Source organism: Delphinus delphis, chromosome 13 (assembly GCF_949987515.2).
Source record: "Delphinus delphis chromosome 13, mDelDel1.2, whole genome shotgun sequence".
In the NCBI taxonomy this organism is placed as follows: Eukaryota; Metazoa; Chordata; class Mammalia; order Artiodactyla; family Delphinidae; genus Delphinus; species Delphinus delphis.
In genome coordinates this window covers 9,415,246-9,431,891 of record NC_082695.1, presented here as the reverse complement: position 1 = coordinate 9,431,891, position 16,646 = coordinate 9,415,246, and the positions used below count along the sequence as shown (strand labels likewise).

At 36.5% G+C, this 16,646-nt stretch overlaps 1 protein-coding gene across 6 annotated transcripts in view; it reads left to right on the top strand.

Annotated features, from left to right (window-relative positions):
- Positions 1–16,646, top strand: part of ATXN2 (ataxin 2) — a 119,737-nt gene that overhangs the window by 35,687 nt on the left and 67,404 nt on the right. For all 6 annotated transcript variants that reach the window (XM_060028063.1, XM_069541306.1, XM_060028052.2 and 3 more), the window contains exons 3-5: positions 117–176; positions 659–730; positions 1,317–1,467. In XM_060028063.1, the coding sequence (XP_059884046.1) occupies positions 144–176; positions 659–730; positions 1,317–1,467 (256 nt within the window). In that variant the 5' untranslated portion in view covers positions 117–143. The remainder of the gene's footprint in view (positions 1–116; positions 177–658; positions 731–1,316; positions 1,468–16,646) is intronic.

The following is a 16,646-nucleotide window of genomic DNA, read 5'->3' as shown; positions in this document are numbered from 1 at the left end:
TGACTGTAAGGTATTATAAACCTAACTAAATATTTTGTAACAAAAGAAGTGCTAACTTTAATATATATACAGAGATAAATAATGAGTGCCAATAATGTTTTTTCTTAATATTCCAGATTTCTTTTGATGGAATCTATGCAAATATGAGGATGGTTCATATACTTACATCAGTTGTTGTAAGTTATCAGAGTATTGGGGAGAAACTGCCTTGTGAGTGGAATAAAATAATTTCATGAAGTTAAAATGTGAATGATTCTCAAAGTAACATTTCTTAGGTCATGTTTAATCAGGATGACTAGAAAACAGATGAGAACTCTATTCAAGCCATTGCAACTCACTGTAAAAGTGTTCTTGTTAACCCTGCTGTGTACGAAATAATGTTGCTAGTTGATTGTCCTTACTGCATTATTTTGTCGCTTAATAAAACGGGAGTCAAAAATACTAAATTTCACTATTTAAACTTATACTGCAGACTCTGAGCAAGGCCTCCTGAAGAATTTTGAGAATTTGGTGTATTGTTAAATGTTTTAAAATTTTTTATTCTGTCAGTGGTTACGTAATATGTTGAATGAAGCTATTAAAAAGTAAAATGAAAGCAGTTATCCCCCATGACTTCATAGCACAGTGTTTCTTTGATAAATTAATTGTATGTTTTTAGGGATCCAAATGTGAAGTACAAGTGAAAAACGGAGGTATATATGAAGGAGTTTTTAAAACATACAGTCCTAAGGTAATTTTTACTTTTTTTCTTTTTTTTAAATGTAAACCCCCTTGAATCATCAACTACTGTATATGTTTGTATGACTTCCTTGTAGTGTTTATTAGTTTCTGATTTAGCAATTTATAGTTGTGAGGCAGGTATGTTTGTCACATTTTCATGCATAGTACTTTACTCTTAATGCGCTGTTTAAAACCACTTTGAATGATTTCGCTCTTCAGTTTCAAGTACTGATTACTTTATAGACGGGTTTGTGTATTCAAAAAGACTTCTTGCTCTTTGTGCTTATTAAAATATTTTTGCCTTTGCAAGTATTATGGACTAGAAGAGTGGTCTGGCGTTTCATTGTTTTCCTCTTTACCACTATTGTGCTTAAGACAGACCATGGTAGTAAAGACCAACTTTTAGATGAGAGGATTTTTGAATATTGGAATAGATAGTAGATCATATTTCTGAGAAAAAGGTATGATTATAAGGATGTCTTGAGATAATTTTTTACCAAAGGCATATAAGAAATAGTACCTTGATGTGCTAAAGTATTCTTGTCAGATTTTATTTTATAAATGTTTTGAATATTTACTTATGTTATTCTTCCTAGTGTGATTTGGTACTTGATGCTGCGCATGAGAAAAGTACAGAATCCAGTTCGGGGCCAAAACGTGAAGAAATAATGGAGAGTATTTTGTTCAAGTGTTCAGATTTTGTTGTGGTACAGTTTAAAGATATGGACTCCAGTTATGCAAGAAGAGGTGAGTTTTGATTTCCTAAATATGCTTCATGGTTTATTAGATATATTCAGGCAAAGACTCTCTGCACTAATCATACAGACTTTTCTTTTTTCTTTCTTTCTTTTTTTTTCAAGAAATAAGAACTTTTTTGATTAAGACAAATGGAAATTTTAATGGACTTTTTTGATTAAGAGAAATGGAAATTTTAATGCACTTTTGCTGGAAAATATTTAAAACCTCGGGGGAAGATTCCTTGGTACTTTTGGTAGGATGAATAATGAGAGTTTGTATTCTATTAAAAAATAGTTTGTAAAGAATTTTCTAAAGTTGTATGATCAAGAATGCTACTGATTATACTCAACTAAAAATTTCTTGTCCCATTTGACTTAGTGTTTTAGCTTATATGTTTTTAGTTTTATAATGTTTATAAATAATACTTACAGTTTTACTATGCTTATTGTTCTGTAAATAGTTTTCTAACTTGTAAAGAAATCAAAGCACAGGGCTAAGGGAGAAAGGCAGAGAGCTATGGATAGAAAATGATTGTCTAATGAAGTTGAAAAACGTAAAGAAGTAGAACATGTATACTGGAAGAAACATTCAGAGTATGGGACTATGTTTTAAGAATATAAAAGCGGTGATGCAGTTATGTTAAAATTTAGTCTGTTTCAGGTGTCTGTTGAGGAGGAAGATATGGGAATTGCTGTTACTCATTTGGAGAACATACTCTGCAGTATTGAATGTTCAATAACACATTAAAAGGCTCTCCTGAGCAATTTTGAAATTGGTTCTAAAATTCTCAAATGATTTTTTTTGGGGTGGGGTTCAAATTTTGTAGTCATTTCTGTTGCAAATTATAACAGCAGTTCTTGATTTTCATTATTCAGTCTATACCAACAGTTGTTTTCATTGTTGCACTGATTATGCTGTTATTTAGAAATTACAAGCCTCCAGAAAGTTAAAGTCTTTCTCTTGGACCTCTTAATAAGGTTTCACCTTTAGTTAGATTGCTTTTTCAGAAGCTGGCCAGGCTAGATACTCTGTAGCTGCTTTTGCATTGCTGATGAAAGCACTGTGTTTTGATCTTGTGTTTTCCTAAATGTCTGTGTCTTTGATTCACAACTCTTTGTCTAAGAGTCCTTCAGTGGCCTGTACAAGGAAACAAGTCTGTTTTTAGCGACTGCCTTTGGAGTTGATTATGTTTATGTCCAGGAGCACAAAATTATTTATATTTATACTTATACTATTGAAGTATTTCACTGTTTTAAATTTAAAAAGTGACTTGGATCATAAGTCAAAAGGAAAAATAAAATTTTAGTTGAATTTATCACTTAGCACTCTGGAAAAAGTATTGGCAACAACAGCAACAGATGTTCCCTGGTCTATTGGGTACCAGGCCATTTAGCTAAAAGCCATTCACAGTATGCTTTGGTTTTTGTTCTTAAAGGTAATTGGCATTTCCCAAGTTTGGAAAGGTAAATATTGCTTGAAGACATGTATGGTATCCATCCCATTCATTGATCCCATTAAAAATTAATGTCTTTAAATTTTTACTTTATTTTATTATTTTATTATATCTTTATTTCTCAGGTAATGTGTGTTTATTGTAGAAAGCCAAGAAAATGCAAATCAGAGCAACAGCTTTGACAGTGTTCAGTACACTTGTAAGGGGATGGATGTATTTTACTATGTACATAAATAGTTTTTTTGATGAGGACATCTAGTAGTGGAGTAATTTCAGGTATTTTATTTAAAGACTGTAGTGGTTTAGTGAATTATACAATTCTGTCCAGTGCATAGTATCCTGAAAATAGTATTAAGTCATGTGTTTAGGATTTCAGTTCTCTTAATCCTGATTCTTAACACTATCCTGGCAGAAGTTGCCTTTATAAAAGTATTAGTTTGGAAATACTATAGAGAAAAATTTTTTAGAGTAATTAATTGGCATAATTTATTGTGAAAATTAAGGCACTTAGTACTGCTTTTAGATTTATATTATTTTGTGTTAAACACATACTCATATTTCTAGTCTCCTTGAGTAAAGGAAGGTAGGATTTAACTAGTGATTCTTAGTGCTGGTTTCACATTTTAGTCTCCATGGGTTTTAAAAATTGCCTAGTTCTCACTTTTGGAGATTCTGATTTCATTGTAATTAGCCTGGGTGAGGGTCTGAGTATTTGATTCTGAGGTGTAGTCAGGCATGTGAGCCGTGAGTTTCATATGATAAGATCCTAGGAATGGCTCTGTTCTGGAGGTCATGAGGATTTGTACTTTCTTTCCTTACCTCACAGTGCCCTTTCTGTCTCAGAATTGTAGATTATCTTGAATAGTCCCCACTGGTATCAGTTTGATACCACTTTGCTATGTTTTAAATGGGTAGATGGATTGAGGGCTTTTTTTTTTAAGGATTAATGGAAGTGAATGAGTGATAAGAACAAAAAAACTAATATTACATCGTAGCTTCCTAAAAGAAGAGGGAAATTTGTTTCCTTTCTGAGCTTTTATCTTATAATTCTGTTCTGTAATAGTACTGTCAACATCTTAAGTTGATCATACGTAACTAAAATCAAGTGCCTATTCTATGTGTTGGAGTCTGTGCTAAGCATTTTATGTGCATTTTTTCATTTAATCATCACACCTTCTTTCTGAAATGGGTGTGATTATTATCCACATGTTGTAGGTGAGGGAACTGAGACATGATTAATTAACTTGATAAAGTGAGGACACAAACCCAAATGCTGTCTAACCCCAAGTCATGCTCTTAAACATTGTCCTATAGTGACATAAATTATGTGGTCTAATTTATTGTTTAGCTGAGCTGGTTCAGAATTAATCTGGATTTACCTTAAAGGATTTCCCCACAAATAAAGCCAAAAGTAAAAAACAAAATTCTCATGCAGAATAAATATGCAGATTATTATATTGTTCAAAAATTCTTTTCCTTTTTAAATGTTTGGCTTTCTTTTGGGGAAAACTGCTTAGAGTTAGTAAGGTCAATGTGGTTTTTAAGTTTTTAATGCTAACTTCACTGATTTTAATAAGGTTTAAAAGTCATTCATATACATATGCAAATGAATAATAGGCCTAGAAATAATTGATATCTTAGGATATGGTGAATAAGTTTCATCTGACCTCTTGAATGTTGTACACATACCAGTTTGATTTATGGGCAAAGTGAAAAGTAGCTTTACATCTTGCAAGCCGTGGGTTCATTTTGCACATGTGTAATTAGAAGAGACCATCAGATTATCACTGGAAAATTAGTGTGTGTTTTATCTTTTATTTGAATTCCAGTGCAGACAGATCTGGGATGCTCTCATTTTCCCCTTTTCATTTTGCCATCTTTTTTTTAGGGCATTCAGCTGCCTTTGTATCTGTCTACCTTGGAATTGGCATATTGTTGCTACTCGATTTTTACTTGGTTTTCTGTCTCTTTCCAACATCCCTTTCTCATCTCCTTTTTTCCTTTATTCTCTTTCTGCTCTTCCTATTGCTCCTTTATTCATATGTTGCTCTTTGATTTAATACCCCAACTCAACTGTATTTTAGTTCTGTGGCTTCTCTTCTTTTGTACTTCCTTATCCCATTCTCTCTCATGCTTCTTCTGCTTCATTTCCTTTGTACTCTTCTCAGCCTGTAGAACAGGGATCAGCAGACTTAAAGCCTGTGGACCAAATCGACTCATCAATAAATAAAGTTTTATTGAAACACAGTTATGCCCATTCATTTATGCATTGTCTGTGGCTGCTTTAATGCTACAGCCATAGAGTTGAATAGTTGTAATAGAGACTATATGGCTTTCAAAGCCAAAAAATGTTTACCATCTGGCCCTTTATAGGAAAAGTTTGCCAAGTCTAGACCTAGATTATTTTCCCTACTGCATTTCAGCTGTTATGGTTGTTCAAAAATACATATTGTACCAGCTTTAGTGAAATAACACAGAACATATTTTGTCTCAACACTCATCCTTTGACTCTAGATTCATCTAGTACAGTGTAATTTCATCTAATTCCTTATTTCAAGTTAGATTTAGTCTTAAGACTCACTTTTGCTTGCCAGCTCCTTTGTCACAGTAAGTGAAAAACCATACATGAGAAAATTGGTTATTGGGAATGCTCTCTATAATCAACTCTCCCCTCCCCCATCTACAGATTTATCTTCCCCCTTGCCATCACTGTTCTCTTTCCTTTGGCTTTAGTAGAGGAGATATCTCACTTCCTGTTTAATACCAGCTTCTCCAGTCATGCCCTTGACTCTGTCCATTTTACCATTCCTGCGTTCTTGCTCTTTTATGTCACGTCTCTGTGTCCAGACTCTTCAACCTCTTCCTTTCCACTTACTCTTTCCCTTTAGCCTGACAACTGGTTCAAGTCCTTCTCATCCTAAAAAGGATCCCTTTTTATCTTGAATTCTTCTAACTACTGTTCTGTATTCCTTTCTTATCCAAATTTCTTAACTCGCATTTTCTACTGACTCCTCCCATGAGGAGTAGTCTGCCTTTTATGCTTACAACTTGGAAACTTCTGAGGTTACCAGTAACCTCTAGTTGCTAGATCTTTTGGACTGTTTCAGTCTTTACTGCTGCATTTGACACTGTTGATTTCACCCTCCTTCAGAAGCTGCTCCTCTGTTTTTCATGGGTCTTATTAATCAGTTCTTTCCTGCTTTATTCTTGGGCTTCATTTCTGTCACACTGCCCTTCAATGTGTTTGTGTTCCCCTAGGGTTTCTTTTTTTCTTTCTTTTCTTATGACAAGAACTTTTCTTTTTTTAATAATAACAATTTTTTAAATTGTAATTATTTGCTTGAGTGTCTCTCTCTCACTTTTTCCCACCCCTCTTTTGTTTGTTTGTTTTGGCCATGTTGCGCGACATGGCGGGATCTTAGCTCCCCGACCAGGGATCAAACCTGTGCCCCCTGCAGTGGAAGAGCAGAGTCCTAACCAGTGCACCACCAGGGAATTCCCTGACACGAGCTTTTAAGGTTTAGTCTCTTTAACAACTTTATTTATTTATTTTCTTTCTTTCTTTCTTTCTTTTTTAATTTTATTTTTTTATTTTTGCCACACCTTGCAGCTTGCAGGATCTTAGTTCCCTGACTAGGGATTAAACCCGGGCCATGGTAGTGAAAGTGCCAAATCCTAACTACTAGACCACCAGGGAACTCCCTTTCTTTCTTTGCCCACTGCTCTTACCCACATGTCAGTCGCTTATATACTCTCATAATATCGGCTATCACATAGAAGCCTCCTCTCCAGCATCTCTCCATCATTGCCCTTATACCATGTCGTATTATAATTAGATGTTTCTGTCTCCCCCATTATGAGTTCTGTGTGTATGTATACTGTATTTTTTTCATCCTTGGAGCCTAGTATGGTGTTTTGTCACACAATATGCTCTCAGTATAAATGTTTTTTTTGGGGGGGGGGTGCTGAGTTGGGTCTTTGTTGCTGCTTGCAGGCTTTCTCCGGTTGTGGCGAGAGGGAGCTACTCTTTGTTGCTCTGTACGGGCTTCTCATTGCGGTGGCTTCTCTTGTTGTGGAGCATGGGCTCTAGGTGTGCAGGCTTCAGTAGTCATGGCACATGGGCTTCTATAGTTAATGGTGCACGGGCTTAGTTACTCCGCAGCATGTGGGATCTTCCTGGACCAGGGATTGAACGCGTGTCCCCTGCATTGGCAGGCGGATTTTTATCCACTGCGCCACCAGGGAAGTCCCAATAAATGTCTTTTGAATGTGTGAAATTAGGGCCTTCATATACTTTTTTTTTAAATATATTTATTTATTTATTTATGGCTGTGTTGGGTCTTCGTTTCTGTGCGCAGGCTTTCTCTAGTTGCGGCGAGCGGGGGCTACTCTTCATCACTCTTCATCACGGTGTGCGGGCTTCTCATTGTCGTGGCTTCTCTTGTTGTGGAGCACGGGCTCTAGACGCACAGGCTCAGTAGTTGTGGCACACGGGCTTAGTTGCTCCGCGGCATGTGGGATCTTCCCAGAGCAGGGCTTGAACCCGTGTCCCCTGCATTGGCAGGCAGATTCTTAACCACTGCGCCACCAGGGAAGCCCCATATACTTTTAAAGAAGCAGTTTCATGCGAAGAACAAGAAAGCCATAAGTGGTCTTATGTCTACAGCCAGGCAGCAAATACTTACTGAGCTCTGTAATGTATTCATTGCTATGCTAATTGCTATAGACAGTACAGAGAAATTGAAGACCTAATATATTTTGGGTCCCTTTTGAGAACTTAGGGATACTGTATACCCTCACCCTACACAAAACACATACGCAGAGACTTCTAATTTAATTCTGTGGTGTTCACTGTTTCCTAGGGAGTTCATGTACTCCATGTTAAGAAGCTCTGCTGTAGGCATTTTCAGAGTTGGAGATACCAAAGCATGTGAAAGAATTCAGGAAAATGGAAAGTTGAAATTGGTGGCATTGAATCCCATATGGAGTTCAGAGACATGAAAAATTGTGTATGTTGTAGTAGTTGGAGGAAGTCGGGTTGTGAATGTGTGATTAGAGAGCAGTGAGAAATAAAACTGTACAGTTTATTTTATTCTGGTGTTGCACTGTTTTGTTTTCATGTGGTCATCCTGTATGTCTGATAGGGTGGGGTCCTATGAGTAACAAAGAGGGATCTTTTCTGAAGGGCATGACATTAGGAGTGCCATATCAGTCGCTAAGGAAGAGGCAGATCCCAGAGCAGGATGTGGCCTGAGAATCCTTAAATTCTGTGTTCCAGATTCATTCATGGGTGGTGCTCTAGTATGGTGGGGCTGGCCACAGCCTTGCAGCTGAGTAGGCACATTCTTGGAGCAAGGAGTGCAGTAGGTTCTATAGATGGGCAGGGGGTGCTAACATTGGACAGGCAGGCAGCTCTAAAGCTGGAGAAGTGATTGGGATCGACAGCCTGCCCTTTGGGCAGGAGGTAGGATAGGCCCTGTGGTAGGTAGGCAGGTGGGGTGATAGATAGGCAGGTGGTCTTGTGGCTGGCGTCTGTCCAGGAAGCTGAGCAGGAAAGCCCTGTCAGGGGGTTGTCTTGGGCCTGTGGGCTTTGGGAGTAGCTTTTCTAAGTAAGTCCATGTTCTAATAGTCTTCTGTTAAAACTGTACTGTTAGAAAGTTTACTACCTCAGCCTTGCTGTGGGCTAGTTAGAGAAGGATGTATGTCCATGTCAGGGCCAAACAGTAAATGGAGATCCATCAGCATTTACTGAGGCCAGTATGGAGGTGGCACAGAGTTTATTGAGATTTAAAAAATTAAACAGGTATGGTGGAACAGGTGATGGAAACCTAAGCAGTAGTAGTTTCCCTACATAATAGGGAAGTATTGCATGTTTATTAAAATATATGGTTTCATTTATTAAAATTTTATCTCTATATGTTTTTAGAGCATACAGAAATTATCTGCTATATTCTTCATGTTTATAACTTTTCTATTTTTAGTTTTTCAAGGAACCTCCATACTGTTCTCCATACTGGCTGCACCAGCTTACATTCCCATCAACAGTATAGGAGAGTTCCCTTTTCTCCATACCCTCTCCAGCATTTATTATTTGCAGACTTTTTGATGATGGCCATTCTGACCAGTGTGAAGTGGTAGTTTTGATTTGCATTTCTCTAATAATTAGTGATGTTCAGCATATTTTCATATGCTGTTGGCCATCTGTATGTCTTCTTTGGGGAAATGTCTGTTTAGGTCTTCTGCCCATTTTTTGATTGGGTTGTTTGTTTTTTTGATATTGAGTTGTATGAGCTGTTTGTATATTTTGGAAATTAAGCCTTTGTCGGTCTCATCATTTGCAAATATTTTCTCCAATTCTGTGGGTTGTCTTTTCGTTTTGTTTATGGTTTCCTTTGCTGTGCAAAAGCTTATAGGTTTGATGAGGTTCCATTTGTTTATTTTTGCTTTTATTTATTGCCTTGGGAGACTGACCTAAGAAAACATTGCTACAATTTATGTCAGAGAATGTTTTGCCTGTGTTCTCTTCTAGGAGTTTTATGGTGTCATGTCTTGTATTTAAGTCTATGAGCCATTTTGAGTTTATTTTTGTGTATGGTGTGAGGGAGTGTTCTAACTTCACTGATTTACATGCAGCTGTCCAGCTTTCCCAGTACCACTTGCTGAGGAGACTCTCTTTTCTCGATTGTATATTCTTGCCTCCTTTGTTGAAGATTAATTGACAGTAGATGTGTGGGTTTATTTCTGGGCTCTCTATACTGTTCCATTGATCTATATGTCTGTTTTTGTGCCAATAAAAAAGGTAGCATTCCTGAACTCCCTAGTAGGTAATTCAGACAAATCCAGGACATTTTCAGGAAGACAGTTTACTTGGTAGTATTGTCTAATGCAAGTACACCCAGTTACTGTCTGGTTTTAGTTTTATTTTTTCTCTTGCTCTGCAGAGTCTCAATAGAGTCTTATGAACGCCAGATATATTAAAAAACTAGTAATACAGCAGGGCAATAAAGGAGTGTGGATAAATTGTCTCCACCTTAATTTCTGATCAGACCTGGCAAATAGTTTTAAGTGAGAATGTGCACTTGAACAGTTGGTCTTCTAATTTATACTCCAGAACAACAGTCTGAATCTGTAAAATGTTTTATATATCTGCAGAGGAAACAGAATGGTGTTTGTATAGCTGTTTAAGGATTGGAATTAATTTTGTCTACTGACTTTTTCTTAACCTATTGCCAAACACTTTTGCTATAAGTTTAAGAGTTGTTGTAAAAAGACTACTGTATTGGCTAATAGTATTGGAAGACACTTCCCACATTCTGTTTTCTGATTCCTGAATATTTCTGAATTTACCTTGGATTTTTTTGCCCTAAATCTTCTATAAAATCACTTTCTTTCCCCTTTCCCTTCTGTGTCTTCCCTTAACTTTTGACTTGAAAACAGTACCTTTTATTAAAAAAAACCCTCAAACAAAATTAGACTATTTCATTCTTTCGGATGGCATAGGCTAAAGGCTCCTCCTCCCGCCTCAAAATGGGGTTCTGAACCAGGAGCCTAATGGAGAAGCTGAAAACAGAATGTTCACCTCCGGATACCACTCTACAAAGTGTATCTTTCTGTTGAGGTTTTTGTTAGAATTTTGCCTGACCTATTTTGGAGATGATGTAGGAATTAGAAATCTAATGTTCTGTGGCATCTATCACCTTGTTTTTTAAATACAGCAGGCCTCGCGAAGTGGACTTCGATTTTTCTCTTGTTCTTCTGTGTTACATTAATCTGGCTTTGCTGTAGAATTGGTTGTGCATTTGATCCTGTGGAATCTTGACTACTGATCTTCATTCACATTTTTCAAAGGAATCTGGTTTGTGGGTTTAAATTTTTTTCCCTGGTACTTGGTTGATTTTTTAAGTCAAATATAGCAGCATTTTTTTAAGATATTTTCAATTATTTTATTTTATTTTATTTATTAATACATCTATATTGGAGTATAATTGCTTCACAATACTGTGTTAGTTTCTGTTGCACAACAAAGCAAATCAGCCATATGCATACACATGTCCCCATATCCCCTCCCTCTTGAGCCTCCCTCCCATCCTCCCTATCCCACCCCTTAAATCATTGCAAAGCACCAAGCCGATCTCCCTGTTCTATGCTGCTGCTTCCCACCAGCCAACTATTTTACATTCGGTAGTGTATATACGTCTGTGCTACTCTGGCTTCACCCTCCCACCCCATGTCCTCAAGTCCATTCTCTATGTCTACCTCTTTATTCCTGCCCTGCAACTAGGTTCATTAGTACCCTTTTTTTTTAGATTCCATATATATGCGTTAGCATACGGTATTTGTTTTTCTCTTTCTGACTTACTTCATTCTGTATGACAGACTCTAGGTCCATTCACCTCACTACAGATAACTCAGTTTTGTTCCTTTTTATGGCTGAGTAATATTCCATTGTATATATGTGCCACATCTTCTTTATTCATTCATCTGTCGATGGACAATTAGGTTGGTTCCATGTCCTGGCTATTGTAAATAGTGCTGCAGTGAACATTGTGGTGCATGTCTCTTTTTGTTTTTTGTTTTTTTCTCTCACACACACACACACACACACACACACACACACACACACACACACACTGTATCTTATTTTTACAAGATATAAATAAACTGACACCAAGCATTTTAAATGGATGACCACAACAAAAGCAACAATGATTGCAATTACCAAACATGAAACACACTCGTACTATGTCATAATATTGATATTCAGTCCAGTAATCCTCCACTGTAACAGCTCCTTTACTTTGCAGTGAAAATTGATTTGTATATATTTTGCCTCTGAGTCCTTGTGGGATTTTTTTATTATTATTATTCAAACAAAGTCACAAAAACTATAATCATCCTCATCAGTTCACTCAGTCCCATGTAATTAATTTTTTTTCTTCTTGATCTTTTGTTAGCACTTTTATGAATTCATCAGTTTTCCATTAGAGTTCTGAAAATGCTTATTCATTCAGTTCAGCAGTATAGTCAGTTACCAGAAACCTGTACTTGTCAGTCTTTTCCATGAATTCCTTGAAGATGAAACCCTGTTATAGGAACATTTTTGCAAAAGCATCAGAGTACACCCAGAACTGTCTGTAAATGACAAAAGACTTAAAAATGACCATGGTTAAAGATTTGATGAAAGTTCATAATAATGCAATTGACAAGGAAATTTAGTTATTTCTGAGATATACATTTTAAAGTAATAACTAGAATTATGACTTATAACATTATACCAGAACATAAAAGATTTTTAGGAATTTCATGTAATGTCTGAAACATTTATATTAACATATTTCCATACAAATAAACCAAAGAAAGTTTAGTATTGGTTGTTTTTTGGTTTGTTTGTTTTTTTATATGCAGGTTCTTATTAGTCATCAATTTTATACACATCAGTGTATACATGTCAATCCCAATCGCCCAGTTCAGCACACCACCATCCCCACCCCACCGTGGCTTTTTCTCTTTTTGAATTATGGTTTTCTCAGGGTATTGTCCAGTAGTGGGATTGCTGAGTCATATGGTAGTTCTATTTTAAGTTTTTTAAGGAACCTCCATAGTGTTTTCCATAGTGGTTGTATCAATTTACGTTCCCACCAACAGTGTAGGAGGGTTCCCTTTTCACCACATCCTTTCCAGCATTTATTGTTTCTATCTTTTTTGATAATGGCCATTCTGACCAGTGTGAGGTGATACCTCATTGTAGTTTTGATTTGCATTTTTCTAATAATTAGTGATGTTGAGCATCTCTTCATGTACCTCTTGGCCATCTGTATGTCTTCCTTAGTGAAAAGTCTATTTAGGTCTTCTGCCCATTGTTTTAACTGGATAGTTTGTTTTTTTTGATATTGAACTCCATGAACTGTTTGTGTATTTTGGAGATTGATCCTTTGTCTGTTGTTTCATTTGCAAATATTTTCTCCCATTCTGAGGGTTGTCTTTTGGTCTTGTTTGTGGTTTCCTTTGCTGTGCAAAAGCTTTTAAGTTTAATTAAGTCCTGTTTGTTTATTTTTGTTTTTATTTCTGTTATTCTAAGAGGTGGGTCAGAAAAGATCTTGCTGTGGTTTATGTCAAAGAGTGTCTTTCCTATGTTTTCCTCTAAAAGTTTTATAGGAAACTTTTTTATGTCAAAGAGTGTCTTGTCTTACATTTAAGTCTTTAATCCATTTGGAGTTTATTTTTGTGTATGGTGTTAAGGAGTGTTCTAATTTCATTCTTTTACATGTAGCCGTCCAGTTTTCCCAGCACCACTTATTGAAGAGGCTGTCTTTTCTCCATTGTATGTTCTTGCCTCCTTTGTCATAAATTAGGTGCCCATATGTGCATGGGTTTTATCTCTGGGCATTCTACCCTGTACCATTGATCTATATTTCTCTTTTTGTGCTAGTACCATACTGTCTTGATTACTGTAGCTTTGTGGTATAGTTTACAGTCGGGGAGCCTGATACCTCCGTTTTTTTTTTTCCCCTCAAGATTGCTTTGGCTATTTGGGGTCTTTTGTGTTTCCATACGAATTGTAAGATTTTTTTGTTCTAATTCTGTGAAGAATGCCGTTGGTAGTGTGATAGGGATTGCAGTGAATCTGTAGATTGCTTTGGGCAGTATAGTCATTTTCGCAATATTGATTTCTTCCAATCCAAGAGCATGGTACATTTCTCCATCTGTTTATGTCATTTTTGACTTCTTTCATCAGTGTTTTATAGTTTTCTGAGTACAAGTCTTTCGCCGCCTTAGGCAGGTTTATTCCTAAGTATTTTATTCTTTTTGTTGCAGTGGTAAATGGGAGTGTTTCCTTAATTTCTCTTGCTGATTTTTCATTGTTGGTGTATAGGAATGCCAGAGATTTCTGTGCATTAATTTTGTATCCTGCAACCTTACCAAATTCAGTGATCAAATCTAATAGTTTTCTGGTGGCATCTTTAGGATTTTCTATGTATAGTATCATGTCATCAGCAAATAGTGACAGTTTTACTTCTTCTTTTCCAATTTGTATTCCTTCTATTTATTTTTCTCTTGACTGCCATGGCTAGGGCTTCCAAAACTATGTTGAAAAAGAGTGGCGAGGGACTTCCCTGATGGCGCAGTGGATGGGAATCCGCCTGCCAGTGCAGGGGACACAGGTTTGAGCCCTGGTCCAGGAGGATCCCACATGCTGCGGAGCAACTGAGCCCACATGCTGCAACTGCTGAAGCCCGTGTGCCTAGAGCCCGTGCTCCACAGCAAGAGAAGCCTGCACACTGCAATGAAGAGTAGCCCTCACTCGCTGCAACTAGAGAAAGCCCGCGCGCAGCAATGAAGACCCAATGCAGCCAAAAATAAATAAATTAATTAATTAAAAAAGAAAAAAGAGTGGCGAGAGTGGACATCCTTGTCTTATTCCTGATCCTAGTGGAAATGCTTTCAGTTTTTCACCATTGAGTATGATGCTTGCTGTGGGTTTGTCATATATGGTCTTTATTATGTTGAGGTAGTTTCCCTCTATGCCCATTTTCTGGAGAGTCTTTATCATAAATGGGTGTTGAATTTTGTTCAAAAGCTTTTTCTGCATCTATTAAGATGATCATATGGGTTTTATTCCTTAATTTATTAATGTGGTGTATCACATTGATTGATTTGCATATATGAAGAATCCTTGCATCCCTGGGATAAATCCCACTTGATCATGGTGTATGATCCTTTTAAAGTGCTGTTGGATTCTGTTTGCTAATATTTTGTTCAGGATTTTTGCATCTATGTTCATCAGTGATACTGGTCTGTAATTTTCTTTTTTTGTGATTTTTTTTTTTTCTGGTTTTGGTATCAGGGTGATGGTGGCTTTGTAGAATGAATTTGGGAGTGTTTCTCCCTCTGCAGTTTTTTGGAAGGGTTTGAGAAGGATCTGTGTTAGCTCTTCTCTAAATGTTTGATTGAATTCACCTGTGAAGCCATCTGATCCTGGACTTTGGTTTGTTGGAAGATTTTTAATTACGGTTTCAATTTCATTACTTGTGATAGGTCTGTTTATATTTTCTAATTCTTCCTGGTTCAGTCTTGGAAAATTGTACCTTTCCAAGAATTTGTCCATTTCTTTGTGGTTGTCCATTTTATTGGCATGTAGTTGTTTGTAATAGTCATTGTATTTCTTCAGTGTCAGTTGTGATTTCTCCTTTTTCATTTCTAATTTTATTTATTTGTGTCCTTTCCCTTTTTTTCTTGATGAGTCTGGCTAAGGGTTTATCAATTTTGTTTATCTTCTCAAAGAACCAGCTTTTAATTTTATTGATCTTTGCTGTTGTTTTCTGTTTCATTTATTTCTGCTCTGATCTTTATGATTTCTTCCCTTCTACTGACTTTGGGTTTTCTTTGTTCTTCTTTCTCTAGTTCTTTTAAGTGTAGGGATAGATTGTTTATTTGAGATTTTTCTTGTTTCTTGAGGTGAGATTGAATTGCTATAAACTTCCCGCTTAGAACTGCTTTTGCTGCGTCCCATAGGTTTTGGGTCATCATGTTTTCATTGTCATTTGTTTCAATGTATTTTTTAAATTTCTTCTTTGATTTCTTCAGTGATCTCTTGGTTATTTAGTAGCGCACTGCTTAGCCCCCGTGTATTTGTGTTTTTTTACAGTTTTTTTCCTGTAATTGATTTACAGTCCTATAGCGTTGTGGTCAGAAAAGAAGCTCGATACGATTTCAGTTTTCTTAAATTTTCCGAGGCTTGCTTTGTGACCCAAGATGTGATCTATCCTAGAGAATGTTCTGTGTGCACTTGAGAAGAAAGTGTATTCTGCCACTTTTGGGTGGAATGTTCTATAAATATCAGTTAGATCTATCTGATCTGTTATGTCATTTAAAGCTTGTGTTTCCTTACTTATTTTCTGTTTGGATGATCTGTCCACTGGTGTAAGCGGGGTGTTAAAGTCCCCTACTATTATTGTGTTACTGTCGATTTCTTCTTTCATGGCTGTTAGCATTTGCCTTATGTATTGAGGTGTTCCTGTGTTGGGTGCATAAACATTTGTAATTGTTATAGCTTCTTCCTGGATTGATCCCTTGATCATTATGTAGTGTCCCTCCTTATCTCTTGTAATAGTCTTTATTTTAAAGTCTATTTTATCTGATAGGAGTATTGCTACTCCAGCTTTCTTTTGATTTCCATCTGCATGGAATATCCTTTTCCATCCCTTCACTTTCAGTCTGTATGTGTCCCTATGTCTGAAGTGGGTCTCTTGTAGACAGCATATATATGGGTCTTGTTTTTGTATCCATTCAGCCAGTCTGTGTCTTTTGGTTGGGCCATTTAATCCGTTTACATTCAGTGTTACCAATATGTATGTTCCTATTACCATTTTTTCAATTGTTTTGGGTTTGTTTTTTATGGGTCTTTTCCTTCTCTTGGCGTTTCCTGCTTAGAGAAGTTTCTTTAGCATTTGTTGTAAAGCTGGTTTGGTGGTGCTGAATTCTCTTAGCTTTTGTTTGTCTGAAAAGCTTTTGACTTCTCTGTCGAATCTGAATGAGATCCTTGCTGGGTAGAGTAATCTTGGTTGTAGGTTTTTCTCTTTCATCACTTTAAGTATATCTTGCCACTCCCTTCTGGCCTGCAGAGTATCCACTGAAAAATCAGCTGATAACCTAATGGGGATTCCTTTGTATGTTATTTTTTGTTTTTCCCTTACTGCTTTTAATGTTTTTTCTTTGAATTTAATTTTTGCTTGAT